At 24.7% G+C, this 18,006-nt stretch overlaps 1 protein-coding gene across 2 annotated transcripts; it reads right to left on the reverse strand.

Annotated features, from left to right (window-relative positions):
* Positions 1 to 8,977: 8,977 nt before the first annotated feature.
* On the reverse strand, positions 8,978 to 14,324 carry LOC113557210. 2 transcript variants are annotated; one of them, XM_026962591.1, is made up of 3 exons: positions 14,261 to 14,324; positions 13,885 to 13,980; positions 8,978 to 9,946 (listed from the first exon to the last, which is right to left on the reverse strand). In XM_026962591.1, exon 3 carries the CDS (start codon positions 9,944 to 9,946, stop codon positions 9,230 to 9,232), a length of 717 nt encoding a protein of 238 aa, XP_026818392.1. In that variant the 5' UTR covers positions 13,885 to 13,980; positions 14,261 to 14,324; the 3' UTR covers positions 8,978 to 9,229. The 2 variants fall into 2 exon arrangements, with proteins under 2 accessions (XP_026818392.1, XP_026818393.1); XM_026962592.1 differs by having other exon boundaries at positions 14,230 to 14,289.
* Positions 14,325 to 18,006: the final 3,682 nt, after the last annotated feature.

The following is an 18,006-nucleotide window of genomic DNA, read 5'->3' on the forward strand; positions in this document are numbered from 1 at the left end:
TGGCTCGTTCATTATGTGATTGTCCTTGCTTGGTTTTCCTAGTTGCTTATTAATTATTTGAATTTTTTTATTTTATATTTTGTATTTATACAACCTGTAAATATAATATATTTTTACAGTAAGTATACGTGATGTACATATGGGGGAAAAGGAGACTGTTGGCTTGGTTGAAGAATCCGTCCAGCAACGAACTTCATGGAACGCGAAGAGGTTTTTTTTTTCTAGTCGTGGCACCATCTGAGTTATTTGAATTTTGAAATAATATTTAAATCTTTCACGTTACCTATTTGTTTTTACGGAGAAATATTATTTCATCATTAGCTACTTAACGTTTTTTGTATAATATTATGAGTGAGCAGTGAAAATGGCCATGAACCTAACCTAACTATGACTCATCGTTTTATTTGAACTTACTTTTTGCTAGGTATCGTAGGTATACTTTATGAATAGTAATGTTACTAGTTAGTTTTATATGGAAATACCCCTAAGTCCTAATTGAGATATCATTGTGTATAGCTTGTCTCAATAATATGTACATTTGAGTATACAGAGCGATTAAATCATACTATTTGAAAAAAAAGCTAAATAAAATATTTTTTTAATAATTAATTTATACTTAAATAATTTTATTCTCGGACTATTTTCCCGTTTTTCCGGACTTTATTTCCTTTGACTTTTTTCCTAATATCGTTTTATACTAACACAATTATTATTATTATACATAGGTTGTATTAAATAGTACAATATTAATTTATGCTATTAAATCGAATGTAATGTTATGAATATAATATTGTCATTTTAATAATATATCAACTATTAAGATTTGAGATGCTAATCAGTTGATTAATGTTTGCTATTTATAAATCAGTAGGTAATTCAATTTACCTTGATAAAAATACTTCAATATCTTTATTATTATCATATTCTAAATTAAAATAGTTTTCGAATAAGATTATTGGGTATATTCGAATATATAGGTCATTGTCTCGTATTTCCATCATTTTTGCTTATTAATTTGAGTTATTATTTAAAAAATGTAAAACTGCATTTGTTTTTAGTGTGTATTTTGCCAATACTAGATTTATGAAAGTAGAATGTTTTTATATACAATGTTTTATTTGTTATGTTCATATTTTGTTATATTTAATAACTCATTTATTAATATTTAATGTCATATTGTAAAATTATCTTGTTTCAGTTACTTGTTTTGATTTAACCATTAGTTTATTTATTCTGTCATATTGTGACATCGAGAGAATTCTATGTCAAAATCAAATGTCTATGCATTAGGCGTTGTATATATTCCATACAAACTTCTAGCAGTTTTGATAAATAATAAACTTTAATAATTCACTTGTTTTTTTTTATAATCATATAATTTTGTATAAATTTTTTTATATTTCTTTGGCTCAGTGGCGAACCCCACCCCCATTTTTTATACTAGTTTATACATTATATAAGAGTTGATTTGTTAGAAATATATTACATACAAATATTTATCAATTTAGTTACAGATTAATAGTTGTGCATGATAAGATTAATTAATAATTACCAATCAATTATTTCGTTGAAAATTATTTTTAATTTTATATGTGTATTGTTGCGATTTTTTCGGCTAATCGTCGGCCGTCGCCTTTGATCGATAACTTATATACGATAACAATAATAATTATACTACTCTCTATTATGGATATTAAGAAGTCCCGTGTGAACGATTCAATCCATTCGATTTTACCTTAGACTATATAGTGTTAACTACATTCAGAGTCGATGCTTGAAGTATTGGCGCCCTTTACCTCCTCACCAAGTTAAAATAAAATTTAGTTTTATAATAAGATTAAATAAAAATAAAAATAATTTAAAATGTGATACTTATAATTATTATAATTAATATTAATAACAAAAGAACTTTACTTTTTTAGCTTTTAATTCATAAAACTATTTGATTGCTTCTTCGTAGTTTACTTTTTGGACTAAATCATTTTCAATTGACAAAATCGCTAACGACGAGAGCCTATCATGTAATCGAGAAATTCAAATAAATTTTTATTAATTTAAATTTAGAGAAACTTCGTTCACTGGATACTACTAAAATTGGGATTGTCAAAAATATTATTTGAGATACCTATATAAGTTTAAGCCGTTTAAAGTAATATATACTTTAATTGCATATCAACATATTGTATATAAATTGGAGCGCTCATGTGGGTGATCCTTTGCCAATTAGTAAAAGTGAACTCAGATGTTCAAGTTCACTTTATAGTTCTACGGCATTTATACCAACATTATCTTCTTCCTCCATGTAAATCTTTACAGCATTCCAAGATATGTACAGGAGATGGTAATTTTTCCAGATTGTACAGAAACCCTCATGATTATTTATGATTTTCAAAATTAGTAAATATTTCTTCTATAGATTCTCTGACTGTATCTAAAATAGTAGAAAAAATAATTGAATTGAATTGAATTTATTTATAAATGTGTAAATTATAATCGCAAATACATAAATATTATCAAAATATAATCGTTGAACCAGTCATTTGAGTTGTGACAAAAACGAATCAAATTTGGTATTAGTGGCACTTAACTTAACTATTTAAGTATTAAACCAATAATATTATTTTATTTTTATATTATAATATATACATTTTACTGTTAATATTTAAAATTAGTTATAATTATAAATATTATATAATATACACATACATGTTAGGTAGTGGTGGTATTACGATGTAGTAATAAATACAAAATGTATTTAGTATATTTTTAGTGTAAGGGAAAATAGGAGTAAAAGTCCACATACTCTCGACAAAAAAAAAAATCCTGAGTATCCATCCACTCTGGCTATTGATCTTGTATAATATGAAGTATATTGTTAAGATTAGATATTTATATTCATTACATATATTACTATATTAGTATATCACACAAAAAATTATACACCTATATATTCCCGATGTTCGTTGTATTTGTGTTTGTTAAAATATGCGATTAAAATCCATTTCGACGTTATTACTCGTATGGGTAATTTATTTATGTATTAGATTGTCTGATTGTCGTAATAGTTGTAACAAATATTGTAAGTACCTAGTACCTATACATAATTGTGATAGAATCTTCACTAGTGTCCCTATAGTTTTTTTTTGTTTCTATGTCGGTTAGATGTATGTAAAAATACATCACACTAGTTCAGTGGCATGGTGAACGATGTTTGTCAAATGCAATTGCTTAATCAACGAAATGTATGTTGAGCTTAAAAATTAAGATTTGTGTGGATGAATGTATAGTTAATTAACATAGTATTTTTTATATTAAATTGTTCTATAGCAAATTAATATACAGTTTTAGATTATATATTATGTATTTATGTAGTAGGGGATATAGTGGGTGGGTCATTGTTTAAATACTTTGCTTAGGGATTTAAATATGCTCGCCGCACCACTGCACTCGTTTATGTTTAAAACCTATACTTCAAGTCTTTCTAATACATCTTTGCCTGTATACTCTCTGCCTAAAATATCTACTAAGAAGTAAGTATGCATGAAGAGTTTTGTGAGTTCAAATAGAGTGAGAGGTAAAGTCGGGTTCGTCAGTATAATTAGAATTAAAAATTTGTACAAGTAGGGGGCAAATATATTCGGCTTATCTCTAGAAATACGACATTCTGTTTCAGTCATTGTTAGATTTTTTTGAAATACTAAAAACTTTCCCTCTAGTTTAGTTATTTTATACGTGAAATTATTATTGGATATAGCTTCTGCAGATTCGAGTTTGTTTTTACCAAGATTGGTAAATTCGAAATCCATGATTATATGCAGTTACGTATTATGTTTTAAAAAACAAAAAACTATAAGATAATATTATATGTTTATTAAAAATATGAACTATAAGCTTTGTTTTTAAAATTTAGAATTAAGTTATATAATTGTTTATAATAAAAATCAGCAATTTGGGAGAGTAGAATGTTCATCTATTATAACTTACTTTTAGATACCAATTTATACAATATATATATATATGCCACCGTGCTTAGTACAGCCTTTGTAATAACCATTTCTCCTAAAGTTCTTACTAGACTCTTGTAACTAGTGAACTAAACTCTAGTAAAAGTAAAACCACGTGAGCCACGATATATTTTTAAGAAAACATTTTGATTGTGGTCTTAGAAAGAATGAGAATCAGTGAATCACTGTATTAGAGATCTCAATTCATGTTGAATGTTCCTTTCTGGAGAATTATTTCCCTACAATAAATTTCAGATATTAGAATAAGCTTTTCCATTTCTAAGTTGTACATTTAAAATCCTCAATTACAAAATTAGGCTTAGTATTTCTAAAACACAAAATTATATAATCATACATAACATTATTTGATTAAAAAAGTTAAGTTTTATGTATACCTTTATATATATATATATATTATTACTTATTTTTATTACTTTTATTTGTATACTTTTTTTACTTTTTTGAATTCTGCAAGTTACTTGTTTATTATTCAAATAATATTTTAAATAATATATTATAGGTATAATTTTAACATAAAAATCCATACATTACTTATTATACTTAAATATAATATATATATATATATATTATAAATATATTATACAAATACTCTTAAATTAATTACGTCAAATAATAATTTAATTTTAATTGGATAGGAATGTGAACCATTGATTTTATTCATAATATATATTAATATTATAAATAATTTGAAATATTTGTATTATATTCGGTATATTTATTTTAATTTTTTTAAATTATAAAAGCCATTTATATAAAACATTAAAAACTTATTACGCAAGTATAGAAATATATTAAAGTATTATATTATTAAAAAAAATTAGTTCATAATTGTAATGATAAAAATATTTAAAAATACCTCGTTATTAGTATATTATTTTATTTTATAAATTCTCAATAGAATACCTCATAACTTAAACGATGAATACAAATAAAGTCTCCAAAATAATAAAATAATGAAATAATCGAAATTTACGTAAGCGATAAAAGTTATGATTGTATATAATAGTCATATTTTTGTGCTTCTGAAAAATAATATATTTTGACAGACGAGGTATTGCTTCTCCACATACCATATTCAATAACACAATAGTTTACATAAACCAGTTTAAAAAAAATGAAATTGAAAACAAACAGAAACCCAAATAATTGAATATATAAAAAAAAAAAATGTATTTTATTTTTTAATTAATTTGTGATGGAATCTTGAATTTTATTCACTTAATACTTTTCAGTGTTCCCAAATTTTCAATCCAAAATTAATTATGTTAGCTATTACTATAATAACTTGTACGAATGTCGAATATAATATTTGCTTATAAATATTATTTTTTTAATAAAAACTATAGTATTTTAAAATGGTTTTTCATAGATAAATATAAAAAAATTATTTTAATTAAAAATACTTAGCTTTGAATAATGGTACAAATTAAAATGTTTTGCGATTACTTTTCTTTGAGAAACAACGAAATAATAAATTTAAAAAAATGTTTGAAAATCTTTATTTGTTGTTTTTTCAGATTAACGCAGGTGCAGTTGAAATACGTGGATTTGGCTCCCTTAATATTGGGAGCCACACAAGGCCTATGCTATTATTACCCATACCCCTTTTTTATTGAATTCAATTTATGTATGTAAATAATATATTGTTAGATATTGTGGGGAATAGAATTTAAAATAATGTTGTACTATTACTGCTATTTATTTAAGCTAAAGTATTTTTTTTATTATATTTATAAACATTTAACAGGTATTATTATTAAAAGTGGAGTTAAGAATTAATATTTCTATTAAGTATAACTAAGTAATACAAAACAACGCTATAAGTAGCAGTAGGTATATTTAACTAGTATTAAGCACTTGGTATAAAGTATAGTTAATATAGAAACATTAGAAACACCACATAGCCATACAGGTAACGTTACTTATATTAATCATAATAAGAACTAAAGTAATATCATTGTTCTTTACAATTTTTATGACGGTCCCATAATAAATATCACAGGAAAAACAATTATTTAAAATTCAGCTTTTGTGGTAAGTATTTTACTTATGATTTGTGATATAGGCGGTAAGAATTTTAGTACCCATATCCCATGTAACATTTTGCAAGAGAAGAATTATATGACTACACAGTGTAATATTTAACCACGAAAATTGTGTGAGGGTCTATGACCTACGTATTTTTTAATTGAAAATCCCCATATTTTTTATTCAAGTCCTCCCTCCTAAAAAAGGACCATTTGTGTCAGTAACTTTAAAGTAACTTACTTAATAGTCATAAAACGTTTAATTTATATAAAACATACATAATATACTCTATAGAAACAGTAATTTCAAGCTTTAAAAAAATTAAATTAAACGCCAAAGAGTATAATTATTATTAAACAGCAAGACCACTGAACGGTTATTAATTATTTCAATTACTTAGAAATACAAACACTGTACCGATATATTAATATTCGACATTGTCGCAGTTAATTTTCAAACGTTCAATTAATTAAATTTGGTCTTGAGACTCAATTCTGATTCATCGACTCGAAAATATAATTTTGTAACGAGATATTTCACTTATTATTCCTTATTGTTATTAAATGCACATAATATAAAATAGACAGCAGACCATTACGATGCATCGCAGGTTTTCTCAGCGTAATTAATTTGTATAGCTAATAAAATTACCATACTAAAATTATTGTGAGATTTATTTGAATTTCTAAAATTAGAAATAATAATATCTTTTAGAAATCTAATATCTATAATTTAATATTTTTATACAAGCAATTCTGTGAGTGATTATTTAAAAATTAATACCACTTATTTGTATATTATTAGTGATCTAAGTAAAATAATATATACTAATCGTTAAAAATATTTTATTCGATTGAACAAAAAATAAACTAAAACTCAATAAATGTTATCATTATTTTTTTTGAGAATTTATTACAATAATAATAATAATATTATTATTTATTTTTTTATAAATAAACCAAAGTACAAACAATTAACAAAAATTATAATTAATTTAAATCTTAATATAGAGTACTTAGAAATGAATATTATATTATTTTAATTTTTTTAAATTATAGGAATTTTTATTTCAAAATAAATATATAAATAAAAGAATAAACGGTTAATATATATAGTTATATTATGCTAATATAATGGCGAAATTTTTCTAAATAATTAAACTATTTACCTTTACCAAACATTAAAATAAAATTGTTTAGAATTTCTACAAAAAAATATTTCACATTTCATGAAAATATTTCTTTTGCGAGGTTTATAAAATGAATTCGAAGAATTTATTATTGTATAACAGCCAACAGGCAAACTTATCCACCAAAGTGAACAAATATTTTCTCGGAATCTGATTTTGTAAGTATATAACACTTTTGTAAATATTTATGAGTACCTATAGATATACAAAATTATGTCATAAAACATATTTTCATCTTTACCTATAATGTTTTCCCCTTACTAAATTCAACAATGTTAAGTACTTATATTATACCGAAATATTTTTTATACGATTAGTTTTTAATAACTAAAATTTGATAGATATTATCAATTTGTTTGTCCTATGTTAACTGCAGACACACTGTCGTTACACAATAATATAATACTTATTCGTAGGTTAAATACAATATATTATATGTTATGTTTATTTTTAATAAAGTTTGAAAAATGTACACAACATATAATACTTAATAGTACGTGGTGAGCTGCAGCACACGGAACTGTGCGTAATATAATATTATTATGTCAATAAAAAATAAAAATAATATAATATAATTAATAATAATTATAACTAGAGTTAGGATGTCGATTACCTAAAAAACACACAAAAATGCCCTAAAAGCTTCAAAATATTACCTTAAAAATGGTCTAAAAAACTAATTAATTAGTAAGTGAAAAAAATGTATCTATAAATAATAATTTTTATTAGAGATATGGGCGTGATAATGGGTGCAATAGTAATTTAAAATATAAATTATAGATTATAATATTAATAAAATGATAAACAATAGTATACATTTACATTTTAAGCATTCTATGAAATTATTAAAAATAAATTAAAAAGTAAAATATAAATAAAATTAGATTTAAAAAAAATTAAATTAGTTTCCAAACTTGAGTTTAACACTTGCTCTAAAATCTAAAATTACCCCACATTGTACAAAAACTACAAAAATACGACCTAAAAGATGAAAAAATTTTGAAAAATGACGTTAAAAAAAAAAAAAATGCATTTATAGCTAAAAATTCCGTTAAATGCAAAAAAATGCAAAATAAAATTTATTGGAATATTCTGCATCAAGAGAGCATGAATCAAATTTTTAGCTAGAATAACATTGTATAGAATAAAAGGGAAAAAAATTCAAAATTCATCAACATCCTAACAATAATAATACGCTTTGGAATTTGGATACATAATATATGTTTGTCAAATACTAATAATATATTTCTGTAGTGTTGAAGACACTAGGTATTATAATAATATTGAAATGACACCGGGATTTCGAAAAGAACAGCTACATTCTACTCGTTATAATTATAATATAATAAATTCAAGACTAGGAAGTTATAGCATCTGTGTATTTTTTTTTTTTTTTAATTCTTAACTCTTATAACATCTATAATGCGTTTAATTTTTAGTTTAGTTTAGTTTAGTTTTATTTTTATGTATCATCTCATATAAAAAAGAAATCAAACACATTTTTTTTTTTATATTTACTCATTTAATATGTCTAAAACAAACAATTGAAATAAATGGAAATGTATAGAATAACTAGTAGTAGTAATGAAACAACTATAGAGACTAAAGTCTCTGAGCAGTGAGTACCAATATTATAATCTATCTTATAATTACGGAAAAATATATGAAAATATTAAAAAAAATAAAAGTAAACAAAAGAGATAAGAGGACAAGAGTATTTAAAAGAAATATAAGTACAAATGTTTATCGATTCGGTTTTTTTTATAAATTTGTATTTTATCATAATAGTATGTCATATTTCTCAATTTTAAGTGATATTTAATTAACCTAATCTTGGTAATTCTAACTCTTAAGTGTACATTAAAGTGCTAAAAAGTAACTATTTTGGTGCTATAACTTCCAAGTCTTGATTATAATGTTTATGAATACAGAATAACTATTTATTATAATATTATATTGTATAAAATCGATTTTTAGCAGACAGAAACTACTCGTTGTCAGCGTTTGGCTTCTCGTCGTCGCCGAATATATCGGTGAGTTCGAATTCTGTTGCTTCTGGTGTCGTAATTTTGATCCTGATCGCTGACAGCTGCTCAGTCACGCCTGAGTCCCCAATCACTCTGGATTCGTAGGGACCGTTTTCTGACGACTCTTGTTGTACATCATGTGGCCCAAGTCCTTGGAATTCGCACAGACGAACATCAGTATATTTGTAAGTCCGCTTTATACGGGACGTGAGAGCGTGAACGTCAATCCGTTTAGGCGAACCGTTTTCGGGTACAGTTGCACTTGCCACTGCACCCGATATATGCACAGTACCTAATGTACTCGACTTGGTAATCACATTTGATGCAGGTAATGCATTCATCGGATCGCCACTCAAAGTACTCTCCGGATTAGATGCATTCGCTGCTGTGTCAGCTGCACTGGAAGCTGCAGCATTTGTGTGGTCCAGTATACCAGGCCGCGTGAGTTCAGGCAACATATATGACGTTTCCGACTGCATCAGCTGCATGTTCATGAATGACCGCAACAAATCACACCAACCCCTCTCGTAGGCAATCCAAAGTCTCTCGTCCCGGCGCAATTCGTCCAAAGTTAAGTTTTTGATCTGCTTTGGCGTGCACAGCGGATTATCCGACCCAGAGAGTCCGGGCAACGATTTTTTCCACTCGCTGCCGTCGTCTCCCTGCTGGTCGGACATCTGCAGTGCATATAATATATAATAACAAATAATACTACATTTATTGATACATAATATATTATAATAATATTTCCAGTAGCGATCAAATAATGATTTCAAGGGGGGAGGGAGTTGATTTGAAAATCTTTATATATATTTTTTTTATACATTTAAGTAAATTAAATATTATAATATATTTTCATTGACAAAAAAAGGTCATGAAGAATATATCAATCCCCTCCTATATTGTACCAACCCGATTTATGTATTTAGAAATACTCGGGAGCAATAAATATTTGACCACTGCAATAACTCTTAGTTACTGCCTATTTTTGTGACTTTGAAAATGTTTTTATCTATAGTTTTAAATACACTATACATTTTTATAATAAAAAAATGTAGTTTTTAATGTAATGATTTTTATTTATCTAATTTTTGTTTGTTTTTCTAGACATTTAGCTTCAAGTATTGAATATCAGTTTTGTTGGACGGTGTATACGTATTTTCGTATATACATAATTAATACATAATAAAAATTGTCAATGTTTATAAGAAAAAATAGTTATTTGCTCATTGTTTGATATTTTTGATACAGGTAAATCAAACTTTTAGAAAAGTAATTGGTTGTATTATTTGAAAAGATAAAAATATAGTAAAAAATGAGGATATTTTTATAAAATTGTTGTTGTCTTGAACTATATTATTTATTTATTTATATACATATAACCGGGATAAACCCTTTTGAAAATAAAGTTGAAGTGAATGACATAAGATTTAGTAAAATATTAGTAATTAACATAAACTATTATCAATCATCATACAAATTGAATGATGAATAAATAGAATTATAAATTATACAATTTGAACTACAACAAATGACTGAAAAAAATAATGTATCCTTTTATACAGATTGATTCATTAATAATGTGCTCAACTTAATTTAACTTTGTGTACTAAGAATAATATAAGTCCATAATAGGTTTGAAAGTTATGGACCAATGAGGGGATTATAATGATTTGAAAATTTACTGTACTAATTTTTTTTATAATCTATCAATACTTTATAATTTGTAAGTATTTTTTGAGATTAATAGATATTACATACTTACATATATTTTATATTTATGTAAACCTATTATCCTTAGTATATTCATTTTAATAGCTCAGCAACATCTTATTCAAATTTTGATTTAGATATATGAAAGTTTTCAAAAAAATCGTCTATTTAATAATTTACAGAAATGAAAGATTGGTTCTTATTTAAAAAAAATAATGTTTGCATCAACACAGGACACAATATAAATGGTAAACAAATCTAAATAATTTAAAATATGGTCCTTTAGCATGCTTATAAATTCCAAGAATTTGAAATTCATTATAAAAGATAATAATGGAATTGGTGGATTATCATTTGTAGTGTACATATATATTTTTACCTCATATTTTTAATTTCATACACTTAAGTCATAACTCATAATAACATAGTAGTTAAATATATTATTTTTAAGCTTTAGACAAGTGGTCCTACCAGTTTACTGCCACATATCAAATATTTAAGTATAGTAGAAACTATCAACTATTTGGATTATTTGGAATAATGTTTGACATAAGTGTCATCAATATTTCTAAAATAATATTTTGCTTTAACATAATATAAGATTGAAAATAAATGTGACCATTAGAATGGAAAAAATCTAAAAAGTTTTTTTGACACAAGTTATTAAAAATTCAATTTTTACATATTATGCAATATTGAAAATATTATATAATTAGACAAATATTTGAAATAAATTGAAAAATAGTATTATTAATATGAATGAATGTCGTACGTTAAAGTACGTTAAAATAGCAGCATATTGTAATTTATATCGGTATATTTAAATTATTTCTATAATATTATCAAGTGATATTTATCTATAATCTATATTATATTTTATCTATATTCAATATGCTGTGCAATGATTTCGAGTTATTTTATATGAAATATGATTTTAATTTGAGTATATGTCTGCACATGTCAACATTTCAAAGTTGAAATACTCAAACGTTGCTGGTATTAAGGCGAGTTTAAATTAAAAATTAAATTGTCAAACATCGAAAATAAATCCTACTCCTTTGATTCATGTAATAATAATATATATAACAATAGTATATGCATGCCTTGGCACAACGAACAACCCGATCTCTATCTGCTCGAGGAAATAAAAATTACTTATTTGATGATATGATAAAATTTAAATTCAATATTATTTATATTGACTTTATAGTTTATTGAACGTTTAATATATACGTTAATTTAGAGATGATAATATCAATAAAAGGTGCAAGTGCTACCAGTTACAATCACTTTATTAAAAAAAAAAAAAAACAAAACAAAACAAAAAATTAAAATCAAAATATTTTAGTGTTGAGTATTTAAAATAGTATTTTTTTAAAACTTTAACTTATCTAAAAAAAAAATAATAATTTCATTGCAAATGATTCCTCAATATTTAGTTCATGTTAAAACGTAAACAAAAAATATATGTATTTATACTAAAATCGAATCAATATGTGGTACCTGATACCATTATTATACAATATTTATCGTAATATTACAACGCCACTGGATTTTCACAATTTCATTTATCGATCAATCATCAATATTATGTGCAAATACAGAACGTATCTAATGTGATAAACACGTACAACACATTTCTATAATCCACGATTATGAGATTATTTGCAGTACCTACCTATAATAACAGGTGTATAACACGTTTTTAGTGTTCCGCCATAAGTCTATCTTTCCCATTGGCATTTTCCACCAAATTCAATATTTACCGACTTCACGTTTCCATAAAAAAAATTTAATACTATTAAAAGTTTTTATGAATAATAAATTAAGAATAATAATATTAAAGTTATAAATTGCTGGGAATTGATTTATAAATGTAGAATTAATATATTATGTATAAGTTTTTAAAATAATTTTTGTAATTATTGTAGGTACACTTTTAAGATATTTGTACACAAATGTTTAATTTGGTTTAAAATATAAAAATTATTTTTATTTTTAATTTATTTAATAATATATTGTAAAATATAAGTACTGATTTTTCAATATTATATCGTATTTTAAATAAAAAGTAACAGCTTGTCATAGTATAGAAATTGATTTAGTGGAAACGTGGAATAAGTCAATATCTCATTTATAGTGGGAACGAGGTATTGGTGGAAAAGGGGAAAGTACACTTTTAGTGAAAATAGGTTAGGTTTGTTCTATGTATGCATACAGATTAAATGTCTTATTTCATACAATATTTTAGTGGTCTAAATAAAATAATGGCAGAAACTCGATAAATATATTTTTTTAATTGGATTCTTTTTTATAATTTTATAAAAAAAAAGTATAATAACAGGTCCCATAAAGTATCTATTAAATTACAAATAATAAATTATTGTATAAGCTCTTATATTTAATCGTGTAAGCTATCATCATATTGATAATGTGGAATGTTATAAACTGTTGAAGGACCCATATTTTGTTAAATAAATTATGATTTGATGATTTTTAAAATTATAAATATTAAATTGCTTTGAAAAGGAGAAATACATTTGTTCGATTTAAATTTAATCACACAATTAATCAAACCATATTAATATATTCCTTAAATGTACTATTGAACAATTTAAAGTGTGATTTTAAAATTGCAAACAAAAAAATAATTAATCAAAACAACCGCTGCTCCAATAGTGTGTAGTATAGTATAGTATATTATGGTTAACATGCAGTGTATATTTGTTAATTTATTTTAGGTTAAAAAAAAAAATAAATAAATTCCAATAATAATTAAATATAAATTTTTAATAGGTATCTAATTTACTAAACAATGATCACTATGGAGTGCTACAAGTGCTATAGACTTTTTATTTGATACTCGACTGATCAGTTAAATTGTTTAGTATGTAATACTTACATTTCGTTTTAGTTAGTTTTCTATTGAAAATGAAACTGTTTCACTGTAAAAGCCGAAATCGTCCAGTGTTTCTGAAATTTAAATGGTGATCTTAGACTAGAAACAGACAAACAAAAAAATTTTGGATTAATTGTTTATGGAATATAAATTATTATATTTAACTTGTAATAAAAACAAACAAACAAATAGAATTAAAATTTAAACAGAATTTGTTTAAATAATATATATATATATATATATATTATTTATATATATATATATATATATTATTTATATATATATATATATATATATATTATTTATAGATAAATATTAAAAAACGATATTAGTTATTTTATTCATTACTATAATGTGGTTATAGACGTGTGTAGGTTACCTAACTTTCGACGGAAGGAAGACGGTAACACGCTGAACGATAGTTGTCACACAACTGACTGGCGGTACACGAACGATTGCCGGACAATGCTCAGTTTTTGGTCAATTTCATGTTCTGGGTGGCTCGGCGGATTACTTTACTATATATTGTGCGACCGTTATATTGTGTACTTGTTCGTTCACGGTGGGGAACGAGGTAGTTAAATACGACAATCGTATATTATATTACACAATTTATTATGATCGTATCTGTATAATCAGATAGTAAGTTCTTCAATTTTAATATTCTTCACATTTTTTATTTTTATTTGTGTCGAATAAAACACATGATAATATAATACACATCAAATATACGACATTATGGACTATAATATTCTCGATTGATAAACGAATTTAAGTAGTATATTGTAAAGCGAATAAAAATATTAATGCATTTTTTTGTCATAGATTTTGAGCAAGTGAACTAGTGAAGAATATTATACATTGCATTGATTTTAAAATTATGTGAATTCGTATTAAGTAGATTTCATATTTTTACGCACATCATTACTAAGCAACTCTAACAAATGTAATTGTATTCCTTTTTACGCAAACGCAGATAGGTAAACAAAGTTAATTGTTATTAAGATTCCATAGTATTGTTCCTATTTAAGTATGGAAAATATATTAGATCATCATCAAAAGCTGTGGTCCTGTAAAATTCTAAATAAATGTTTATATATATATATATATATATATATTATTACTTTTATAATTGTATTGTTCTTTGATTAATAATTATTTTCTAAAGTAAAATTAGAACAAAAACATATTATCAAAGTGATCGCTGGTGGTTGAACATTTTATGCAATTATTTTTATGTGCAGCTTAATGAAACGTTCGTCTTGGAGCTTCCGAGACTTACATGTGACTGTTTAATACTTATAGATATATCCATTAAAACTTAAATATTTTAATTGGTTTTAAGCATCATATATCTGTATATCGTACAGATTAATTTCCGTCTGTAGAGTAATCATAATGTTATTTTAACAACATAAAATATTTACCAGTCGTTAAAATTCTTCACATTGATTTAATAGTTCGATGAAATATAAAGTTTAGTTTTCGAAATGTTACAGTAAGTAAAGTTTTATTTTATATTTTGCATATTAGTAAAAATTCACACATGTTTTGTATATTTCAACAGATAATTTCATAAAAAGTCTCGTGTTTTAGAAATATATTAACTAAAATAATTTACATTTTGATCACATTTTTTATTTAAACGAACTATTATTTTATTTTGAGCTATATGTAAGTTGTATTGTCGTCTTATTGACTTATAGTGTTGGTAAACTATCCAGCCATAAGCCATATACAAGTATATTATACAGGAATGTAGCCCATTATTGCTTACATGTAACCTATATTTTGTGTACTTCAATTATTTATACATATAGTCTGTATATGGTATATTATACGACAAAATTTGATTTCTGATTATATACAATGAAACATAATTTTTATTTTACTTTGTGACTGTTATTCGTTTGGCAAAAAAGTTTCCATTACATCCACTAAATTAATGCCAAATAAATTCAAATGTTTAATAATTTAATAATTTAATAATAACTCAATAAAAAATTATATTCTAATTCTATCAAATTTTTAATAACAGATATTGCAAATTTATCATCTGAAAACATTTCCTGTTTAAAATATACACCAATATTGTGTCTTATAATATGGAATAAAGCTTTTTGAAATAATTTATTATAAAACAATGCTACTTGAACGATAGAAGTTTTAAATTTGAAAATTTAAATATATATTCTGTGTTGATTCTCATTATGAAATTAAAATCAATTTTGTGTTATTTATACCTTTATATACATTTATGTAAATATTTTAATTCTATATTATTTCCTGAATATTTTTATGTATAATTGAAGAATATTCAAAATTAAAATAAATAAAATAAAAACTTTAGTTTTACACAGTATATCTGAAGAGTTCCCAAACAAAATATATTTATAGAATGTAAAAAGCATTATCTCTCATACAATCAATACATATCGTAATATAGTATAAAGTCTAACGAGTATTATATTGTATACAAAATATCAGCAGGTTTGGTTTCTTTCTTCGGTCACTAGTTATATTCGGCTGTGTACGGTGTGTTCGAGGTACCTTGTCCGAGCTTGCAACACATAGAAGTGCAATAACATTTTTGTGTTCGACTTCAAAAATCGTTTAGAGAAACTAATTCTATAATACAGTATGCATTCGATGATAAAGCTACATCTCGCACAATAACGTATAATGTACACGGTGGAAGCGGTTTAAAAAACGGTCGAGAGTCAAATCAAAAAACTAAACAATGTCGATCGCATTTTTCATTTTAAAGGGCCTGTGATCCAATTGGACGGCAAATGATAACGTTTATATAGAAGTGATGAAGTTCCTAATGCATTGTACTCGTCGAACCGAATACCACAATCCGGGTAGTTGGACTCTCATGTAAGACATAGCTTTAGTTCACACAGCAACATTTTTAACACGTTTTTACGCTAAAAATCAAATCACTATTCTAACTCATCCACCCTACTCATCCGATTTTGCATAAGCCGATTATTTTTTATTCCCAAAACTCAAGTCGAAAATAAAAGGTCACTTTTTAATGACGTTCCGGTGATCCAAAGAGTTTGTACAGCGCAGTTAAAGGAAATTCCACAAAATGAGCGTTTGAACTGAATTACCAGCGCTGTAACGGGTGTGTGACTAAACAAGAACTTTATGCAGAGAGTTGATGTGAATAAATTCGTTTATCTTTAAATCTCTGTTTTTATTTAATTTGGCTTGGGAAATTTTCAGACATACTGTGCATACTTAAATTGTTGTAATAAATAGCATTTTATTCGCAGGAAGATACTTGAAAAATGCTACTATTGTAAGCAGTTTACTGTATTAAATATTAATAACTATATAATATATAGAATTGGTACTTTTTTAAAAAAAAACTAATTTAAAGCAGTGTGCTTATAATATATATCAGGTATCACTAGGTGCGAATCTATTAATATCATGTAATTGTGTGTCTATGTGTGGTAGTTGTGGTATAGATTTTATAGCAATAAGTTAATAACGTTAAAATTTATTATCCTACACATATAACTTGATTTTAGCCATAAGTATTATTTTTTTTCGCTTATGGCGATAATATTATTAGGAGATAAACAACAATAATCATTATATATTATAATAGGTACTTCAGTCCTGATTAGACGGTGTGTATTTTTTTAGTCATACAGTATTTCCTATACAAAATATGTATAATTTTCAATATATTTTGACTTTTTTTTTGAGCTATCTACAAATTATAAGAAGAAAAATGTTCAAGTTTTATTTTTTCATTCAGATATTATCGATAAAAAAAATTGTTCACTGAGTCAGAAAAGTTTAAAATTGAATACTGCAAAGAGTGCAAGGTTCTTTGTAAGTTTTTATTATAGCTAAGATATTTAAAATACATAGGCACAATTTTTTTTATAGACATTTTAAGTTCAAATTTGTTTAAAATAATTACATATTTAAACAACGAACAAGAATATTCATTATTTTACTAAAATATTTAAAAATATTATTCATGAGGACTTGAAGCAATTAATAGGCAATTAAATTTTAAAATTAATATATTTTAATTAAAATTTTTTTAATATCTTACATCTATGCCCATTTGTACGCATAATTTGTTAAATTGAAAAA

Source organism: Rhopalosiphum maidis, chromosome 3, assembly GCF_003676215.2.
Source record: "Rhopalosiphum maidis isolate BTI-1 chromosome 3, ASM367621v3, whole genome shotgun sequence".
Taxonomy (NCBI): Eukaryota; Metazoa; Arthropoda; class Insecta; order Hemiptera; family Aphididae; genus Rhopalosiphum; species Rhopalosiphum maidis.